Source organism: Aphelocoma coerulescens, chromosome 10 (assembly GCF_041296385.1).
Source record: "Aphelocoma coerulescens isolate FSJ_1873_10779 chromosome 10, UR_Acoe_1.0, whole genome shotgun sequence".
Taxonomy (NCBI): domain Eukaryota; kingdom Metazoa; phylum Chordata; class Aves; order Passeriformes; family Corvidae; genus Aphelocoma; species Aphelocoma coerulescens.
Genome location: NC_091024.1, coordinates 10,143,943 through 10,163,043, shown reverse-complemented (window position 1 = coordinate 10,163,043; position 19,101 = coordinate 10,143,943). Strand labels below are relative to the sequence as shown.

At 48.1% G+C, this 19,101-nt stretch overlaps 1 protein-coding gene across 1 annotated transcript in view; it reads right to left on the bottom strand.

The window, feature by feature from the left end:
* ALDH1A3 (aldehyde dehydrogenase 1 family member A3) overlaps positions 1-7,804 on the bottom strand; it is a 34,112-nt gene extending 26,308 nt beyond the window's left edge. Inside the window, exons 1-2 of the mRNA XM_069025540.1 lie at positions 7,688-7,804; positions 4,217-4,321 (exon numbers count right to left, since the gene is read on the bottom strand). Of these exons, the coding sequence (XP_068881641.1) occupies positions 4,217-4,321; positions 7,688-7,786 (204 nt within the window). The 5' untranslated portion in view covers positions 7,787-7,804. The remainder of the gene's footprint in view (positions 1-4,216; positions 4,322-7,687) is intronic.
* Positions 7,805-19,101: the final 11,297 nt, after the last annotated feature.

The window sequence follows — 19,101 nt, the reverse complement described above, 5'->3', positions numbered from 1 at the left end:
TCCTTTACAAGGGAGATCACACAGCTTTGAAACTCTGACCTATACTGTCAGGAAAAGAAATCCACCCTTTTGGAAGCACACAGATGGGAAGTCATTGGAGGAAACTTGTGCTGTCACAGGATGGCTCTGGTCCAGCAAGGGATGCTGGTGAGGCAGAGGTGTCCAGAGCCACTGAGCACAGACAGGCAGGTCTTGCCTGGGGCCCATCACCCATGGGCACAACAGGCCTTTGAATGGCTCACTCTGCTGGAGTTCATCTGGATTCAGACTGGCACATCACAAAAGCCAGAAGGCACCACCAGCCACTGCACACTTATATACTCCCCATCCTGCCTGCTAGAATGAAGACTTAAGCTGAAAGAAGGCAATATTTTATGTGACAGAGCAGGCAAAGGAACATAAGTGTGTCAGGTTTAAACAAGTCTTCTCTTAGCAGCAATTAATTAGGTCTGCAACCAGGCTGGGAGCATTGATGTGCAGGGAACTGGGTCTGCAGTGGCACAATGCCCTCAGTACAGAGGGTCTTCCCTCTACCCTGGCACTCAGGACAGGGGTGAGATGACTGCATAGGCAGAGGATTTCAGTGCATGCCCAGTTCTTCCCTGGTCTCTAAAAATGGGAGCACATGAGCCCTGCTGCAGCTCCTGTAGAGACAAGAATGAAGACAACCACATTTCTCAGACATTCTGGGTACAAATAGAGGCTTAGAGCCTGCAGTCACTGTCACACAAGCAAACAGGCTTTCCCTAACACCCTCGGGGTAGCACCACCAAGTGATATCCTGAGAGCCTTTCTGCACAGCCTCAATAGGCTTGAAAGACCAGCAAAAACAAGGAAATTCTTCAGAAAGGCTAAAATGCCATTCTTAATCCATCCTGTTATGACTAGGCATTAGGGGAGTCTGAAAGACATGTTCATTGCAGGCATGTTGCAATAGGTAGGCACAAGGCGTGACAAAGTGATTTCTAACTGTCAAGGTGCCAGGAACACCCTGTGGTGCACAAAACCACAGGAGGAGGAGATCCATGCATCCTGGTGCGCCACTCAGATCTATAACAGATTTACTGGCATTACATAAAAAGCTCAACTAAGAATATTAAGACTGCAAAGTCTTTATAGTGTTGGGAAATGTCTGCAAACCTTCATACCCACCTGGGATGTTTGAGTTATAATACAACCCCCAGTTACACAATCACATACCTTCCCCCCTGAACAAACTGAACACTGTCCTTTGTTCTAAGCTGCCTCATCCATCTTCCTCCTCTACCTCAGGTCCTGCTCATCACTACTCCTTTTTTCTCTCCTGTCTTCTTTTCCTCTCTCCTGCCCTGGCAGCACGCTGCACAGCACAGTGAAGACCATCATCCCACTGGCTCTGTGAGTGGGGAAAACACCTGCAAAAAAGCCTTGCTCCGCTTCAATCTCAGGGTGCCCCAGAGTGCTCCAGTGAGGACATGTGCCAAGAATGGAGCACACCCACTGGAAACCATCTGTCTTCAATTCAACTACTGACTTCTTCAAAAAGACTCCACTGTGCACATCTTTGGAAAGGCACTTTTCTGACATAGGGCACAAGCATGTCACAGTTCCTCAGTCAGAAGAGGTTCCCTGACCTGCTCTCCTGCAGAGTCCACACACTGAATTGCTTTAACTTCCAAACTCAAGTTCTAAACAGCTACAAACAGCATCATATCAGTCTGAAATGTCCAAAATCATATTGAGGACACTGCAAGTCTGCTGTGGTCTTACGTTAGCTTGCCACTACAATCTGAAGGGGACAGGATGACTGTGAACAAATCCCTCTCACAACCCTTCAAAGATCTACATAAGAGTGAACTGTTTAGAAATGGTCATGACAGAGACTTGACAGTCACAGCTGTGGACCTGCTGCCCACGCTCTGTGGCAACTGAGCTGGGCACTCCTTTGAGGAAGGAGCACTTTTCCCCTGCCCTTGATAGATGTCAGCAAGCTGCTAGAAGGAAAAAGCCTATCTTCAAGTGTTAGCACCAGGACAGCACCAGAATTACTCCTTTTCCATTATCAACCTGGCAAACAGTTGGACACGAAGCTTTTATTTGTGAGGTAAAAAGCCTCCCAGCATCCAGTGGAAACACCACCATTTTATTTTCAAGGCTTCTTTTTCCACACAGACTTTTCTTTATCCCTCAACTGTCCCATCAAGGACAATTCCATAACTAAGGAACAGACAACAAAACCTTTGCTTCTAGGCTTATAAAGCATTGGCCAAGTTTCAGCATCAGACTAAACTGTCATCGCTTAGATATCGGATGCCAAATTTCCACCCCTCACGTGCAGCCTAAGCAAAACACTCTGCGTGGCCAGGGAGGGGCAGGTTTCTGTTCAGGGCTTGGGAAGGGGAGTTCCGCTCCCAGCCTGGTGTGAAGCCAGAGCCAAACCTGGCAGAGCACAGCTGAAGCCAGAGCCAGTAGCAGGAACTGCCACCCCTGCAGTGGCACTGGCCAGCACAGCAAGTACAGTGGCACACAGGGACAAGGCACTGGAAAGCACCACGAAAAAACAACTCACCAATTCCTGTGGTGAATCCAGCAGACTGGAGTTACAGCCCCAAGAGGGGATGAACCAGAGCAAGGGAAGCTCAGGGACCTCAGTTTGCCAGAAGAGAGTGAGACATGGCCAAGTGTCACCAGAAGGCAAACAGCTAGTTTGGGACAGTTGTTACCCATGACTGTTTTAATTAATCCAGATCCAGGTCTAATCCCCACTCAGTTTCTTGGAAAAACCTACTTAGAGCAAAAAATTGTTTTAAAAGGTGTGATGTATAGGAGTAGAAGAGGCTTTCAGCCCCCAAAGCACAGCTAGCTTACATTCTTGGCTGCAATTTCCACTAAGAAGTCAGTCACCTGTACTGAGTATCCAGGGGGAGAGGGCTCCACTGACTGGAAGTCTACAGCAACTCTCCTGCCAGCTAGAAGCTGAATTCAGACAGGGACAAATTCCTGTCCTCCTTCAGACAGGAGGCGAACTGCAAAACTGGCCTGTTAGTTCTGTATAAAAATTTTCTTTAGCCAACATTAGAAGCAGGCACAAACTGCTCATGTAATACTCTGTAGCTGCTTGAAGAGACACTTAGCTCAGGGAACAATAACATCATGGTTTCTGCCTATCAAAATACAGTTGCATCAGAGCTTCAATTCCACTGTTTACATGCCACTGCAATTAAACACAGTTGTGTCTTACCCAGTCAGGATAAAGAAATTACACATAATGTTTGGTTCTGCCTCAGTGTGTAATTGCCCCACGGATGCACAGATCCCCAGTGACAATAAGTCTTGGAGGCTGCCTCACAAGCGTTGGACAAGCTTAAATACCAGGAAAAAGATCTCAGTGCAAGCAGAAATGGCCATGCTGCCCATCGCTTACTGCCCACAGCAAAGAGCTACCAGAGCCCTGGCACAGCACGGCAGCTGTGAATCAGCTTCCCATGACTTCCTGTGCAAAGCCAGATCTTGGCCCAGCTCTTTTCCATAGGTCAGACCAGCTGGCCCATACACAATGAGCTGCTTTGGACAAAAAGAAGTGTCACACGTGATTGTTCCTTACCTCACTGAAACAGTTACATCTTGGGTTACTCTACAGCACACCAGGGACAGACAGGGACTACTAAAGTTCTTGAGATACTGGTTTGATTTTAGTGAGAGCTGCCACAACCCACAATACCAGCTGGAAAAGCAGCACCACATCTCCAGCAGCAAGAGGTCAATGTTTGCATGACTGAGCTTAAATTCCCACAAGCATTCAGGTTATTTGTTGACTGCGTTTAAAAAAGCGGGAGTTTCAGTTCAGTGTCTCCAACAAGCTGCCCTACAGCTGGTGTATAAACCACCCCCAGCACATGGCCCAAGTCCTGTCAGGGATGTGCACACACCATCATTGCTACTTCCTCAGGCTGGTTGTTTCCTTCCAGTCTATGCCACAAGAATGATGCTCAATCTCATTCCTCTGACAGTGTTCAGCAGCCAGTTCCTACCAGGGAAAGTGTCTCTGACAAGTTGGACAGGCTTGATGTCACCCAGCCCATGTAATTTTTGAGCAGCACATCAAGTGTCCCAGACCTCCAGCTCAGTCTGGCCAGATGGATGTTGTTGTTAAAAGGCAGTTTTTCCTCTGTGTGCATCCCTACAAAAAGAAATCCCCAGAAAATGTCTTTTGCACTGCTTGTCCAACAATACTTACCTTATCTCCTTCCTCAATGTCACAAATTTTCTCCAGCGTTGAAGGGTTGTAGGTAGGGAACTTCTTTCCACTTGTAGACTCATGCCATTCATTGTTAATAAATATCTGAAGAGAGAGCAAGGGGAGTGGGATGGGCAGGAGGAAGAAAAACAACTGATAAAGAAAAAAACACACAAGTGCTCCTCAAAGGTCCAAAGGCTCTTCAACTTCCATCCATGGCAGAGTCAAGCATACTCAGTCTCTCTCCCAGGGCCACTGCTGGCAGTACAGACACATTTCTACAAGCTTTGTGCACCCAGGTAGTTTTGAGCCAGAGGAAGGCAGAGGATGGGTCCCACACAGTAAAACACTGGGATTTGGCAGTGAGAAATGGGCAGTTTTTGAAATACATCCAATGGGAACAGCAAGCAGACACCAAGAGAAACTTGTATGGTTCAGGCAAAAGGAGCCCCTTGTTACGTGTCACTGTACAATTTTTACTTGGCTGTTTGTGCCCTGCCCTGGGCTACCTCCACAGCTTGCTCCCCACGCCAGCCATGTCCAGAGGAGGCGGGTTCTGGCTCACTTCTACCCCACCATGCCTTGTCACAGGCCAGATCAAGCCTCCCACATCACTCGGAGTCATCTGTGACAAGATTTAAGTGTTTCAAAATATTGCATTTCCAGAGCAAGAACAAACAGTCCCAGCATTGCGTAACTGAAAATGCATTAAATACTGGAGTGTTGTTACTCACTGTAAACAGAGCGTGAACACCTATATCCAATTAATTGATTCAGCATGCATCTTATCCACGCTGTGATCTGACTTGGCAGTGTTATATTTTATAAATATACTTTAAATAAGATTAGATGAAGTAATCTTTATTAGTAGCCTGCTAGTGGCTGTAAGCTAGTACTTTTATTTGGAAGCCATCCACATTTGCAATCTTGTTTATGAGTCTCTACACACCACCAGGAGATTAATATTGCATCTCTTACATTTGGAATTCCCACTGCTTTGGGTCATAGTTTTCTTTCCTTGGGCAGCTTTGTTTTCCTGAAAGGACTTTTTCTTACTACTTCTGCATAAAGCATCTGAAGTGTAATTGGCATAGAAGCTGCACTGCTGGACCCACCTGTTTCACACAGGCCGAGAAAAAAAATTTCCCAAAAAATGTTGCCAAGGGAACTCACAAGAAAAGATACAATGTAAGAAATATTAACTTCAGTTTAAGACACCAGTGCTCCCAAACTACCGCTGCTATCCAAGTGCTACATTTTAACATATACACATTTTAAACTTCAGTTTTTTCTGTGTTTCACTAATGAAGAAAAGTCATATTATAAATGTAGGAAATACAACAGGAACTGTAAAATTACAGTATCAGGTATATGCTCACACTAAGGTTTGCAAAGGATACTGATTTTTCCTTTGCATTCAACACTAATTCCATGGGAAAGTGATGTTCCTACCAAGTAGTAAAACACAAGAGTGACAGGATCAGGCTGTTTTAAACATAGCATATACACTGGCATCATTCTGGAAATCCATCCCATATCCCAAGTCTTTGGTGCCAGGAGTTGAAATGAAATCAAATAATATATCAGCAGTTCATGCTTCATAGGCAGAATCTGAGACAAGGAATTGTGGACGGATCACTTCCATCACATACCCATGACAAGCACTAAGCTGCTCTATAAGTAAGATCTTTGTTGAAAAATTTTGCCTCTTCCCCAGCCCCGTAACTGGTAGAACCAAAAATAAAAATCTCCTCTAAGCAGAGGGAAGCATTCTGTCAGCTGTAAACATCTGGTGAAACACAGAGCTTGCACAAAACCCCTCACAGTTTTATGAAAATTGACCGCTGCTCATTATTTTCTCAGATGCACCAGGAGCATCAGATCAAACATCAAACTCAGACTTTTAATTTACGGTGGTTTCCACTTTAAAGATACTACCTTGACTCTTTCGGCGCTCACAGTCTCTGGCAAAACTGTGGAGCATAAACGGCATGTTTTAAAACACACACGGCTGCAGGATAAGATCCCTAAGGAGTGTTTAAAAGTGTTCACAACAATAAAAATAACAAAAACCAGAGCATTTGGATGTTTAAGAAGAACTCAAATGGCCGTGTCCATTTTGGACGCAGGAAAGAGCCATTTGTGAAGCATTACGCCATTCCGCAATCAGCAGCTGCAGATCCAATTTGCTGCTAAATGACAAGTTTATCTGACAAATAAAGAGTAGATAAATTTGGGATGTTAAAAATTAATCCAGTCCAGTGATTACTCCTAATTGCTAATCTGTTTCACTACTTTGGATGCATAATTCAAATCAACACATCGCCGGATAAGCTATTGCTGTTCACTCCTTCTGAGTGCAAGGGAAGGAACTTCAAATTCTGTTTTTCTTAATATAAAAAGGCAAAAGTAACACACTCATTCAGCCCCTACAGCTCTTTTAATCCAGGCACGAAGTTGAAATTATGGCAGTCAAGGCTCCACAGCAGCATAACCAGCCAGGACGCTTTCCCCACTGTGCAAGGCAGCAGGGTCAGGCTGTTGTGGAACAAAAAGCAACTTGGTGATCGCAGAGCTACAGCTGCGTTGGGAGCAGGGATTTCTGCACCCCTGCTCAGCTCCACACGAGCCTCACTTCTGAGGGACAGAGATATCAAGCTCAGGAGCCTTTGGTTTATGCTAAAAGGTCAGGAGCAACTGTTTAAAGGGAAGCTCAATGGCGAGTGGAGCGGTGAGGGTTTGTGTGGGCTCAGTGCCCGACTCCTCATCCCGTGGGGAGGCCATGGAGTTGGGATGAAGAGTCATCAACATGAGCACCGCTCCTCTTACAGAGCTACAGGACGGCTCCAGTCTCACAGAAGAGCCTTTCCACAAGGCCCAGTCCTGCCGGACACTGGACCTGCTCCAGGCTTCCTGGGCTCAGCACCACCCAAACCCACCACTGGCACCGCGCCACCTCCCCGCAGGGGAGCTGTGGGTCAAGGACGGTTGAACACAGCCCCAGCAAGCGGCTTCCTGAGGGATAAACCCCTCCGCGCCCTGCCCAGCCTCACCCCATCCAAAGCGGATTTTGCTTAGCACCAGCAGGGAGCTGGAGGCGTTCACGGGTGGGTTGGGAGGGGAAGATGGTGTCAGGCGCCAGGGCGAGGAGCCCAGGGCACCTGGGGCAGTGCAACAGCTTTGGTGGGGTTATTTTATTAAAAAGGAAAAGTTAGGTTTTGGGCATTAGGGATTGGGGCAAGTGTTGCTCCATTAGAAACACCACTGTCAGATGCTTGCTCAACCTCAAACCCCCAAAAACCTACTATCTCAGGCAGCAGAAGGAATAAAAGAAGCTAAGAAAAACAACATTGAGGGTGAAAATTTCGTATTAAAATATAACGCCTCACCGCCACCCTGACTCCACCGAGCATCGGCGACACCACGGCAAAGCCCACCCGCAGCCCAGCGCCCCACGCCTGGCGGGCTCACCTTGGTGTACTTCACCTCCAGGCTGCGCAGGGGCCGCGGCAGCGGGGGTACTTTCTTGTCGGGCTGCCCGTTCTCCACGGCGCCGTTGACGGCAGCCATAGCCCCGCCGTCGAGCCCGCGCACCTTCTGCCCGCTGACAGCGCCCGCGCCGCCTTAAGAGCGCCCCGCGCGCCGCCCGCCCGCCCCCATTGGCCACCGCCCCCGCCTCGCGCGCCGGCCCCGCCCCCCGCGCCCCGCCCCGGCCCCTCGCGCGGCCGCAGGTGACGGGCGGCGCCACCCCGCCGAGGCTCCGCGCGCGCCGCAGGGGCGGGAGGGGCGCCCGCGCGTCGCGCGCGCCGCCGCGAGGTCCAGAGGGCGCCCCGGCACCGCCCTCCCCACCGCGGTCTCTAAGGGCTCCCAAAGGCCGACTCGCGGGGTCCCGAGGGGCTTCCGAAGGACTCTCCACAGGGCTCCAAGGGATTCCCCTCAGGCCATAAATGGTTCTCTGCAGGTCTCTCCACAGAGTCCCAAAGGGCTCTGACATTGCTCCCTCAGGGCTCCCCATGGTGCTCCCCTCAGTGCTCCCCTCGGTGCTCCCCGCAGGGCTCCTGCAGGGCTCCCTCAGAGCTCCACACACGGCTCTGACGTTGCTCCCCACAGGACTCCGACAGGGCTCCCCATGGGGCTCTCTCAAGGCTCCCCACAACCGAGGGCAGCGAAGGGGGGGAGCTGGGTGTGCCCTGATGGGATTTGGGGGGTAGAGCAGCCACCCTGGCTTCCCCCAAAGGGTGGCACTGGGGTGGGCATGGGAGGATGTGCCCTCTGCTGTCTTCTGCCCCCATGTCCCACCCAAACCCACCCAGAAGCTGTTCATGGGAGGACCCTTGCAGGGCTGTCCATGGGAATAACACCACTGTGTCCCAGCAATAAGGGCCTTTTTCTGCTACTTCTGGTGCCCTGACATCCTTACCTCAACCTGCTACACCTCATCCTTCACTCAGCGCCTCTGGAGAGCTTTCCAGGATTGATAGTAGAAGAATATGACATCAAATGACTGATGTGCATCTGACAGCGGCTCCTCCACATCTCCTGTGTGTACAGGAGTCTGGGACCAGTTTGACCATCCCTGTCTAACTATCCCAGTCAAAGGACTCCAGCCAGCTGGGGCAGGACCAGGACCTTCCACTGAAAGTCCTACACTGATAACCAGTGTATGTGTCCCACACAGCCAACCTCCAGCAAGGCATTCATAGTAGCACACTTGGAGCATCAAGAAAGATGCTGTCTTTCAAGAAGTCGTAAAGGATATGGAACATGTCTTAAGTGACAGATCTAGGCTCTGAGCCTGAACAAGTTCATTATGTATTGCTTAACTTTATTCTGCATAAAATATGTGTAAGTCTTTGCAGGCTGAGGGCCAGGACACTTGGAGCACCCTTACACCCCCACACACATGGAAGATAATACAACATATTTTCCATATAACAAGTGGCAAGATGCCAGAAGTTATCTTCTGAAATGTTCTGCAGAATCTGTAATCCCCAGCAATAGTCAGCACTTTGCTGTTAGAACGCTTAAAAATACTCAGAGCTTCCAAAGGCAGATAGCCTGTGATATCACAGTGGCGTAGATTTAGTGCTGAGTCAGAAGGGAAAGTACCTTGATGAATCAACCCCTACTCCCTGCAGCTTGCAGGATATTTTTTGAAGTCCTCTGCCCAGGTGAAAACCTATCTGATGGTGGTGGTGCAGAAATGTTTATTTCTAAGCTGTCCATTTTTAACTGTCCAGTTGCTATTTCCCACAAAATATACAAATGCACCCAAGCTAGAAGAAATCTCTTAGCCAAATCCCAATGTATTCCTAGTCCCAATGAAGAGGAGTTTATCCATTTCTGCTTGTACCTTGCCCACAGAAACACTCAGTGGAAGTGGAAAGTACAAAATATCAGGATGAGGAGAATGATAAATAAGAAGTTCCAGAACAAGCAGTGTCTAAAGAGTCATTCCAGTGGGTTGTCTCATGTGGAATGACCTTGTCTCTTATCTCTGATGAGGAAGATTTTATACAGGACACTCCTGGGGAAATTATTGCCTCTTTGAGTTAATGTTGGTGCAGCATGAAATACATCTAAGGCAGAAATTCCATGTACAGGGTTTGGGGATGTGTAAGACTTCTAAAAGGTTGCACAAAGTGAATGAATGGTGAGTCAGTGACATATGAATGAGTTAAAATAATAGACTTTAATGAATATACATAGCTGTGTGCAATGTTTCCTCTGGTAACGTCACAGGAAGAGTACCAGAATGTTCTGCTGTCAAAGAGTTTTGTGGACACTGACTGGTCCCTTGTTGGGCAAACTCAATCATGTCACAAGCGGAAAGTCCACCAGCCCCAAAAGAAATGTGTCTTTTGTCACCAGATGTGTCTTTTGTGCTTATACTGGATCCACAGAGGTGGAAACACTCTCGTCTCCAGACTTATGAGGGGGAGAAGCCCTAAAAGCATCTGCAGAGCCCTGATCAGAACAAGTGTGAGACATTTTACGTTCATTCCTGCGCTTCAGGAGGGCCATGCCACCACTAGGATAGAAGGACTGAAAAAATGGGTTTTACCTAAGTTTGCAACAGTTGATCAATGTGTCAGAAACACGAGCACGAGGAAGAGCATCCGTTGATGAAAGGTCACATCACTACTGAGTCACCCTGTTGTGTTCTTCTGTTGCAGAGATCTCAGCAATGTGTCCTTAACCTGCTGCAGTGACAGCAATGGTTGTGAATTCCCTGGAGATGTTCCACAGAGCTGCATCTCACAGAAGATTTTTAGACTGTCAGTACAGCAGCTCTGCTCTGCCAAGCAGAACAAAGAGCGCCTTCCCACAGTTGGGTTGGACATGTGCACTCAAATCCGCCACCATGAGTGAGACCTGACCACATCTCTCTGTGCTGTTCTGCCTGTCAGTGCCAAGCACAGTCATTGGACATACCCCTGCTGTGATGTAGCTGTCTCCCTGTCTTTTAGGGATGCCAAGGGTCCCTGTAGGAATTAATTTCTCTTACTTCCCAACCTTGTTTAACCTTTATGAAGGGGTTATTGCTGGTGGTTAACTCCTCCAAATATACTCTGCTGTATCTTATGCCCTGGCTCCAGCCCAGGAGTGCAGGGAGTTGTATACAGAGGGTCAGTGAAGACATCTCTAGACATCTGGAAATACGGTGTTTCTAGACCCCTTTGGCATCCTGCCTATGGATGAAGACAGACTTGGCAGTGGGGCACATATGAAAGGGTTGCGTTTGCCCGGCCAGTGGTGCTGTAGCCATTGAAAGATACTCTACAAACAGTTGATATTTCAAAGATCTTTTTTCATCTAGGTCTCAGCCTGTGCTTCCAGCTGACCAGCAGTGCCATATCTGTGTGGAGCAGTCAGCCTGGCACAGAGCCAAAGTTTATCCCACTTATTTTCCATATACCCCGAAGCCCATGCATGCACAAACATAAATACGTGTGTGAAACAATATACTCTGAAAGGCTACTGAGACTCTACACTCCAGCATTCAACAGCCCAGAGTGTCCAGAATTTGCCTGGTTTTCTTCATCCAGATGAACTGTAATTGAGTTATCCACACCCTTTTCCTACAGGCATCCCCCTCACTCTGCATTGGCAATGGTTGCTGCTCCTGAGGGAGCAGCTCCCCTCATGATTTATTCTCCTCTTGTTTAATGTGCAGCGAAGGGGCTTTTTACTGCCTGCTATTCAAACTGTGCTTTGGGCACAAAATTATTCATTTCCGTATGGTTTTTCCATGGTGCTCATGACAGCAGTGTCTGAGAGTTTCACATGCACTGTTTCCTTTTCCAGTAATGTTGAGAGGATGCTGACCCTGTATTATCAGTGAGGAGAGAAGGCAAGCAGTGATGAATAAAAGAAGGGTCTTCATAATTTCAGTTTCCCGATGTGAGTCACCCACAGCCCGAGTGCTTTTATGACAGACATTTAGAGCTCAGCTCCAGCAGTCATTGCACAAGCTGGATCTAAAGATCTCCCACATAAACACCCAGGTAAGGCAGAAAATGCTGGTGAGTGCATTGCTCCCCAGTGACTTTAATCTGGGGGTTTTCTGGTTTTTTATAAGTTTACCATTCCTGTAACTTTTTTTTTCTGTGGGTAGTTCTCTAGAGTTTGAGTTAATTTTTCTAAGCAAACTTAAAATCTCTAGGTTTCATCAGTCTTGACCAAATTTGCCATGATACAGTTTAGCAGCAGGATGGCCTGTTTTGAACTGTGATGTGATTGGCATTTTATGGGCTCCCTGGTAGCAGAGGTGACCGATTGTTAGGGACTGGCCATGTGAAGGCAGCGAGATGTGCTTTGCCAGCACATTTTGATTTGCGTTGTTTTTCCAAGTGTTTTCTGTCTGCATAATAGTGATAATTGAACTGCTGCTTTCAGTTGTGAAAGGTGTTGCAAATATCACCAAATTAATGAAAAACACTGCCATTTTTTTATCAAAACTAGCTCTACTCTGTTTATCAAAGTATTCACATACAATTTCAAAAGGATTTGTAACCAGAGAGGTGCTTTAAGAAATCAAAATTTAAAAAATCAGACTGTCCTGAAGATACCAGGGAAATGCTATGTCTTACATGAGGGTTTTTCTTGAATCAATCCAACCTTAACTGGGCTGTGCTGGTGCCTACAGCCCTCCTCCACAGACAGTAGTGGATAGTAGACATTGGATATATCTTGGAGTCTGAGCAGCCCCATGAACTCAGCACCCTCCCATATTTGTATTGCCCTTCTTGTGCCCTGTGAGTTAAAGCTTCAATTTTAACACATCTGGGACTGAAGAAAAACTTCTTTTCCTGTTCCTCTCCATCTCCAAAAATCCTGTCAGTAAAGGTGGAGAGAGGCGATGTGAGATAGTATAAGATGCTGTTTGTGCAAACATTTGTCATCCTAAACATGACCTCATGATACAAACCAGGACTTTGGCAGCTCAAGACAAAACACAGCCTTTTTATGCTTTGCACTGTAATTACTTCATGAAGCAAAATCCTCAGTCAAATTAATTTTCTTCATGCATATCATAGGTATTAAACTGCAATGGTGCACAAGGATTGGCCTTTCCTTTAGCTAGCCTGGCTCCAAAAGTAAATTGGAAAAGTAAGTGGCAAGGAAATAACAAACAGCTGAACATTTTGAAGCCTTTTCTATTAAAACAAGGTCTATTTCCTCTAGTTTTCACTTCTCCCCGCCAGGCCAAGCATTGGAAGATGACGAGAGTGGGAGCAGGAACAGAAGCAAGTGTGAGATAACCTACTAAGATAGAGTCTGTGCTGTGAAGAAGTTCAAGGGCCTGTTTTCTTACAAACCATTCAGTGTGTCTGGCACTTCGGAGCTGATGGGAACCACTCCCTGCACTGATCTTGCGATGCAGACCTGAGGATTATTTGCCTACAAACAGCTATTGTTTGCAGGATTGGCAAATGAAAAAAACAAATATGTTTTTTTGTCCACAGATCATGTTGCTTCCTACTTTCTCTTGATAAGAGGCGTTGTGGGACGGTGCCCAGGTTTTGGAAGCAGTGGTTGTCTAGGCAGGAACTGAGAAGCCTAAAACGTGCTTTCTTCTTCTGCTCCTTCCTCCCTCTTTGCTCTCACTCATCATCACATCTTTTCTGGGCCCAATGCCCAGCAGTTCTGCATTAACGCCTCAGTACACACAGCTGAACAGTTCGCAATGCAACGTACCCAGTGCCGTCATGTCTTCCCAAATCAAGCTCCTGCCAACCATTTTTATTTACGGGAAGAATCACTTGGCTTCACAATGTACTTGTGATCTGTGCCCAGCTGACTCGAGACACTCCAGGTCTTCCCAGAGAAAAGGTTTTGCAGGGCGCCATTGTGAATCTAGAAAATACAGAACAGAGCAGGTAAACAAACATCCCTAAAGATGATCCCATCTCAGACTTTCTTCCTGCAAACCCATATGGGCTTAATGTTAAGTACATGAACAGTCCCAGATCACTTCAGCAGAGCTACTCACATGCTCACAGTGCATAGCATTTGCCAGATCAGACCCTTTATGTCTAATTGCAAAATAAAAGGCAAGTCTCCCAGTTCTATCAACTGTAATGAATTGTTATTAGCAGCACAATTTAAAATAGCCTCGGGCCAGATCCCTGGCAGACCACTGGGGATAAAGTGATGTGGACTTGTTGCAACAGAACCTGGAAATACTTTTTCTTGGATAAAGTGCCATGCCAGTCATGTGAAACGCTAACACTGTTGTGGGGTTGTTTTTGTAGGCTTCGACCTGTGCAAGGCTTTTTTTTTTGTGGCTGTTCTCTGCACAATTCCTCTCTTTTCCACCTTTTGGGTTGAATTCTGCTGTTTGGACCGAGTCGGGAAACTACTCTGCTCCTAACCTTGGGGACAATTTCTGTATGGATTTGATGATGTTATGGTGTCCAAAGACACCTTTACAAGCTACAGTGGGAAAAAACCAAATCCCGGCCCCTGTCCAGCAGGGTCTTTGGCACCAGGTCAGCATCCACGACCCTGGGCTGCACGCGTGTCGTGTCCCCTCGGGTGAGGGGCTAGGCAGCACAATAGGCGACATTGTGTCCCGTCTCTGCCACTAACGGCGAGGCGGGGGACAGGAGAATCTGGGGGCACAGAGAGCGAAACCCACCCATGTCCATTAATGAAGGGCCAGCCCCGGGCCCTCATTAGGAGCCCGCCGGGCCGTGCCCCGGCCCCGCCGCCCGCCAGTGCCGGGGCCGAGCGCGGAGCGGCCGCGGCGCTCAGCGGGCGCGGAAAGTGGCGCGGCCTCTCCGGGCTGGCGTTTGCACCTGGGGCTGCCGCGGTTTAATGGACTTTAACACATGCAAACAAGAGCTTTTGTGTGCGGGCACAAAGGCTGCCCCGGCGCGGGGCTCTCCCCAACACTGCCGCATTGTTTCCCCTCCACTGCTTCTTGTCACCCTCCTTGTCAGAGTTTAATGAGGACAACGAGGTTTCGCAGGCTCATTTCGCACTTCAGCAACTTTCTAACACTTCCCTAACGAGGGAGAAGGGGCCGGAGCGATCGGGGGCGCAGGGGAGGAGCCGCCCCGGCAGAGACCCGCAGCCCCGGGGCCGGGGCAGGTGCGCCCGGGGCCGAGCAGGGATGCAGGACCGAGCCGGGATGCGGGGACTCAGCCCCTTCCAGCCCATCTCCGGCACCTCGACGTGGCTCCATTCGAAAAAACCCAGCTTATTGACTTGAGCGATTTAAGCTCTGCCGAGAAAGCGGGAGTGTCCCTGTGGTGCCCGGCGGAGCAGCGAGGCTGAGGGGAGGTGGTGGCCGCTGCGACCGCGGCGGGCAGCGGCAGAGACCGGCCCCGTAGCTCGCTGTGAGGCATTTCCCCGGAGCACGTAGTTTTCTCGGGGCAAGTAGCTTTCCCGGGAGCAGGTAGCATTCCCCGGGCTCTCCGGCCCGGAGATCGGCAGTTTTCTCACCTCCCGCCGTTCTCGCCGAAGCCGAGCATCCCTCCCGAATGCGGGGAGGGAGCGGGGCGGACGTCGGCTCCTCTTCCCTCACGCCGGGGCAGTTTCTCCCCACCCCGATCGTGTGTTCGCCCGGCACTGCTCGGCGCGTTCCGCTGCCCCTATCAGGGATAGAGCGGGATTTCGCGGTGGCGGGGACCGGCGGGAGAGGGATGCCGAGCAGGCTCGGCAAAACTGCCCAAACCCCGGATTTGCACCGTTCAAAAGCCCTCGAGGTGTTGTAACCGCTTTGGGCTTTGGGCGAGCGGCCTCTCCTCCCCAAATGCCGCCATTCCCCTCGGGCTGACTTTATTTCCCCCTCTGTAGACAGCCAGTGGTCCCAGGCAGACCGTAGCTGCGGTTTTCAGTGTTTTAGATGGAGATTTTGGGGAGGATTTGCCTTTAGCCTTTGCAAATCCTCGTTTCTGCCTCCTGTTCCCACGACCGAAATCTCCCCTCTGCTTTTTTTCTTACTTCCCTCTTCTGTGCGTGTGAGAAATTTGGAAAACTCGAGAAGTCGTTTAATGCAAAGGGATTTTAAAACACAAAAGTATGCTGTGAAAGAAAAAGAACCCAACACCCCAACTACTTAATTAGATACTTACCGAAGGAGCCATTAGAGCCTGCTGGGTATAACATGGTTTATAACTTCTCTGGCCACAAAGAAATTCAATAATTACTATTTTTTTCCTCCTTTACAATGGGATGGGTTAAGGATGGAGGGTGATAAACTTAACTCTGTTTCTGGGCTTTTTGCAGATTAGCCTTTGGCATTTGCTGGTAAATACCAAGTGAATAGAGACTGTGTGACCACAGTCCCTTGAATTAGGGACAAACATTTCCTCTGTGCATTTTAAATAATGCTACTGCCAAATATTTTGTTACCAGAGATCATTATCATTTTGAATGAAAACTCGAGGAGTAAAGGCATTGGTTTTGTCTTTGCTGGTGTGGAACAGACTATATGATATCTAGAACAGCAGCAAGCTTTCACAAATTGCTATATGATTTCTACTGCCAGGTTCTGTGATATTGGATACGACATAAAAATAAAAAAGCCAGGCAGATAGACACAGAAACTCACAGAAACCACCTGTATATTTTGTTTCAAAGGAAAATCTCAGCTATTGTCTTACTGGCTCTGGTTCTGTTAGGCCTTGGATCTGCTTAATCTTTAAAGCTATTCAAACAAATTGAATGATACAAGGCAAGTCTTCTATAATTAATCTGGATTCTTGAATTTTGATACAAACTTTTATGTAACTGAGACGTTTCTCTCTTTTCCTTGCAAAGACATTGAATAGGCACTAAGTCCTCCTGTCAAGAGTGCTACCATGAACAAAGTCAAAAGGAACAAACCTGGAAATTTTCCCTTCATGAGGAAGAAAGAGGTGCAAACATAAAGTCATGGGAGAGCTGGTACTGGTGCCTGGACAGAAACCAAGGTTTAAAGTGGCCCCTGTGCTACAAACCACAGAACACGAACACAGGAATGGTGGTTTGTCCCAGGCACAGCTTTCTGCAGGATGTTATTTTGTCAGTTTATCCCAACCTCACAGGGACACAGCGCTGGCACTCAAAGGTCTCATTTGAACCTTTTGAAATGTTTATTCTTTCACTACTACAGTCCAAAGAAAATGGAAACTATGCCATTGGGTATGGAAGAACTTGTGACATCCACGCTCAGCTGCCACTGTGGATGATGAAGCTTCAGCTGCGGTTTGCTCCTTCTCATGTTATGCAATTTTCTCTTGGTATTTGGCAGAACTGCTTCAGAATGGATACTTTGCAGAGCTGTGCATCTTGTGATGAGGCATTGTTGAAATTTCTCAATATATGACCCCCTTGTAGGAGTAAAAATTTTATCTGGGTTATCAGGAAAGTAAGAATTATATTGGGGTTTTGGGATTTTTTTTTTGTGATTTGGACTGTCTGGCTTCAATGGAAAATTAACACACTGAGAACGGTCTGTAGGTCTGGACCTGCTAAACTCGTAGGTTGCAGATACAATTCCCACTGAGGCCATTGGTAAAAGCCCTCACAGACCCAGCACAGGTTCAGCCAGTGTCAGCAGCTCTCCAGGTTACCCCCCAGCAGATCCATTGACAACTTCTGCTTTCTGACTCTCCATCTTTCCTCACACATTTTTCTTCAGATCCTGTAAAATCCAGTGGAAGAATGAAAACCTTTTGATTTTGAAGCTGATGTCTCTGGGGGTGATGGTTTATACAGTGCAGTTCTACCATCAGGTGTATGGAAAAGGACCCTCTGCCTCCATGGAATTACCTGATGGGCCAAATGAGTTGGGTTTCCTCGAGTTTCTGAGCAGTTGTGGGTCTGACTGTCTTTTCACAGACACAGACAGAAGTGGTGCTGACCGTACAGACAGAACAAAAAGCTGTGCCAAGGGTCACATCAGCTGCTGCCCAATCTTGTCCTTGGTCACCTCAGGCAACTCCCTCTTTGCTGAATGTCCTACCCCACATGCCAGGCAACAGTTCCACCTTTTACTCACCGAGGTGTTGTGTCAAACCATGTGCCCAGGATGTTGGTGCTCTGTGCCAGCCTTTCACCACTCACATTACCAGTGTCTCCAGAAGGGTAATGCCAAGGCTTGTTCTCCATTCCCTACAGAGGTATCACATTCTTCAGGTTATCCAGAGACCCTTTGGAGTGAGGCTGTACATTTTAGGATGGGAAAAGAAACAAAAGAGAGACCCTGGTCCCCATAGAAGAGAGGAACCACCCAAAGTTGCACATGCAATGGCCCAGACAGGACGTTTTTTGGGTGCCAGCAGCTCCTTAGGTGCTGCTGCTGCTCCTGACGCCAAAGCCGCTGGGTCTTGTCACAGCTGCTCCATGCGCTGGCCCTGAGAGGCCACTGCTGATAACACTCTCCAGGTGTTCAGCCTGAGAACAAAGGCCCTTTTCAGTGGCTGCTGAGAAGGAAGAAGCCTCCTTGCTGGACGGAAAATGGCTTTCCTGGCTGGCAATATTTGGTTACAGTATGATCTGTTACTTCAGAAGAAGCCCCACAGAAGGGAAGGTAATTTGACTCAGGCATGTGAAAAACCATTGTGGGGACTCTTGTCTACCTCCTTCTTCTCCCCAAAGTACTGAAATAACGTTGAGTTGTGATGTTTCATAAGAGCAAAATAAAACTGGAATCTGGGATCAAAGTGTGCCTCATCTTGCTATGCCCATTGTTATGAGGGTGAGCTGGGTCATCATCCTGAAGAACCTGGGCTCTCTGCAGAAGCCCAGTCCTTTGCCTGGCTGGATAGCACACAAAACAGTGTCTTCTGAGCGCAAAACTGAGCTGAGAAAAGATGTGTGCTGTCAGGAGCACAGTCCAGGGGAAGCTTTCCCTCAATCCATGGACTTGAATTGCAGTGCTTGTGTTGGAACACCTTAATCAAACATTTTCACAGTAAGACTCACATTGTTTGCACAGGGACACCTGAAGAATAATTTGGTTCTATGGATAAGGGTGAGGAGGTGGGTTTGGGTATATTTGGGTATACTTTCCAAGTAGCCGTGCATCCTGTTTTGGCACTGGAGGGATTTCCAAAGGGGAAGGCGCGGTGACCGCTGACTGCAGCTGTCTAGAGGTGGCGCATTCCCCCTTTCCCACAGAACCAGCTGCCAAGGGAAGGAGCACCCCTTGCACAAGCACTGCTGTCCTGTTGTCCGTGTATTTTCAAAACCTGGCTCTTACCACCAGCTGACGGCTTTCTGTGCTCTCCTGCGGCCTCACCATAGTTATAATCTCCATGAGGTACTCCCAGTATGTTCTGTCACCAGCCTGCTCCTACATTATCCCTACACCCCATAAGCTGTTCCTCACACCCCGGGGAGTTGGTTCCCTCAGATATGTAGGAGGTGACTTACTTAAAATTATTTTT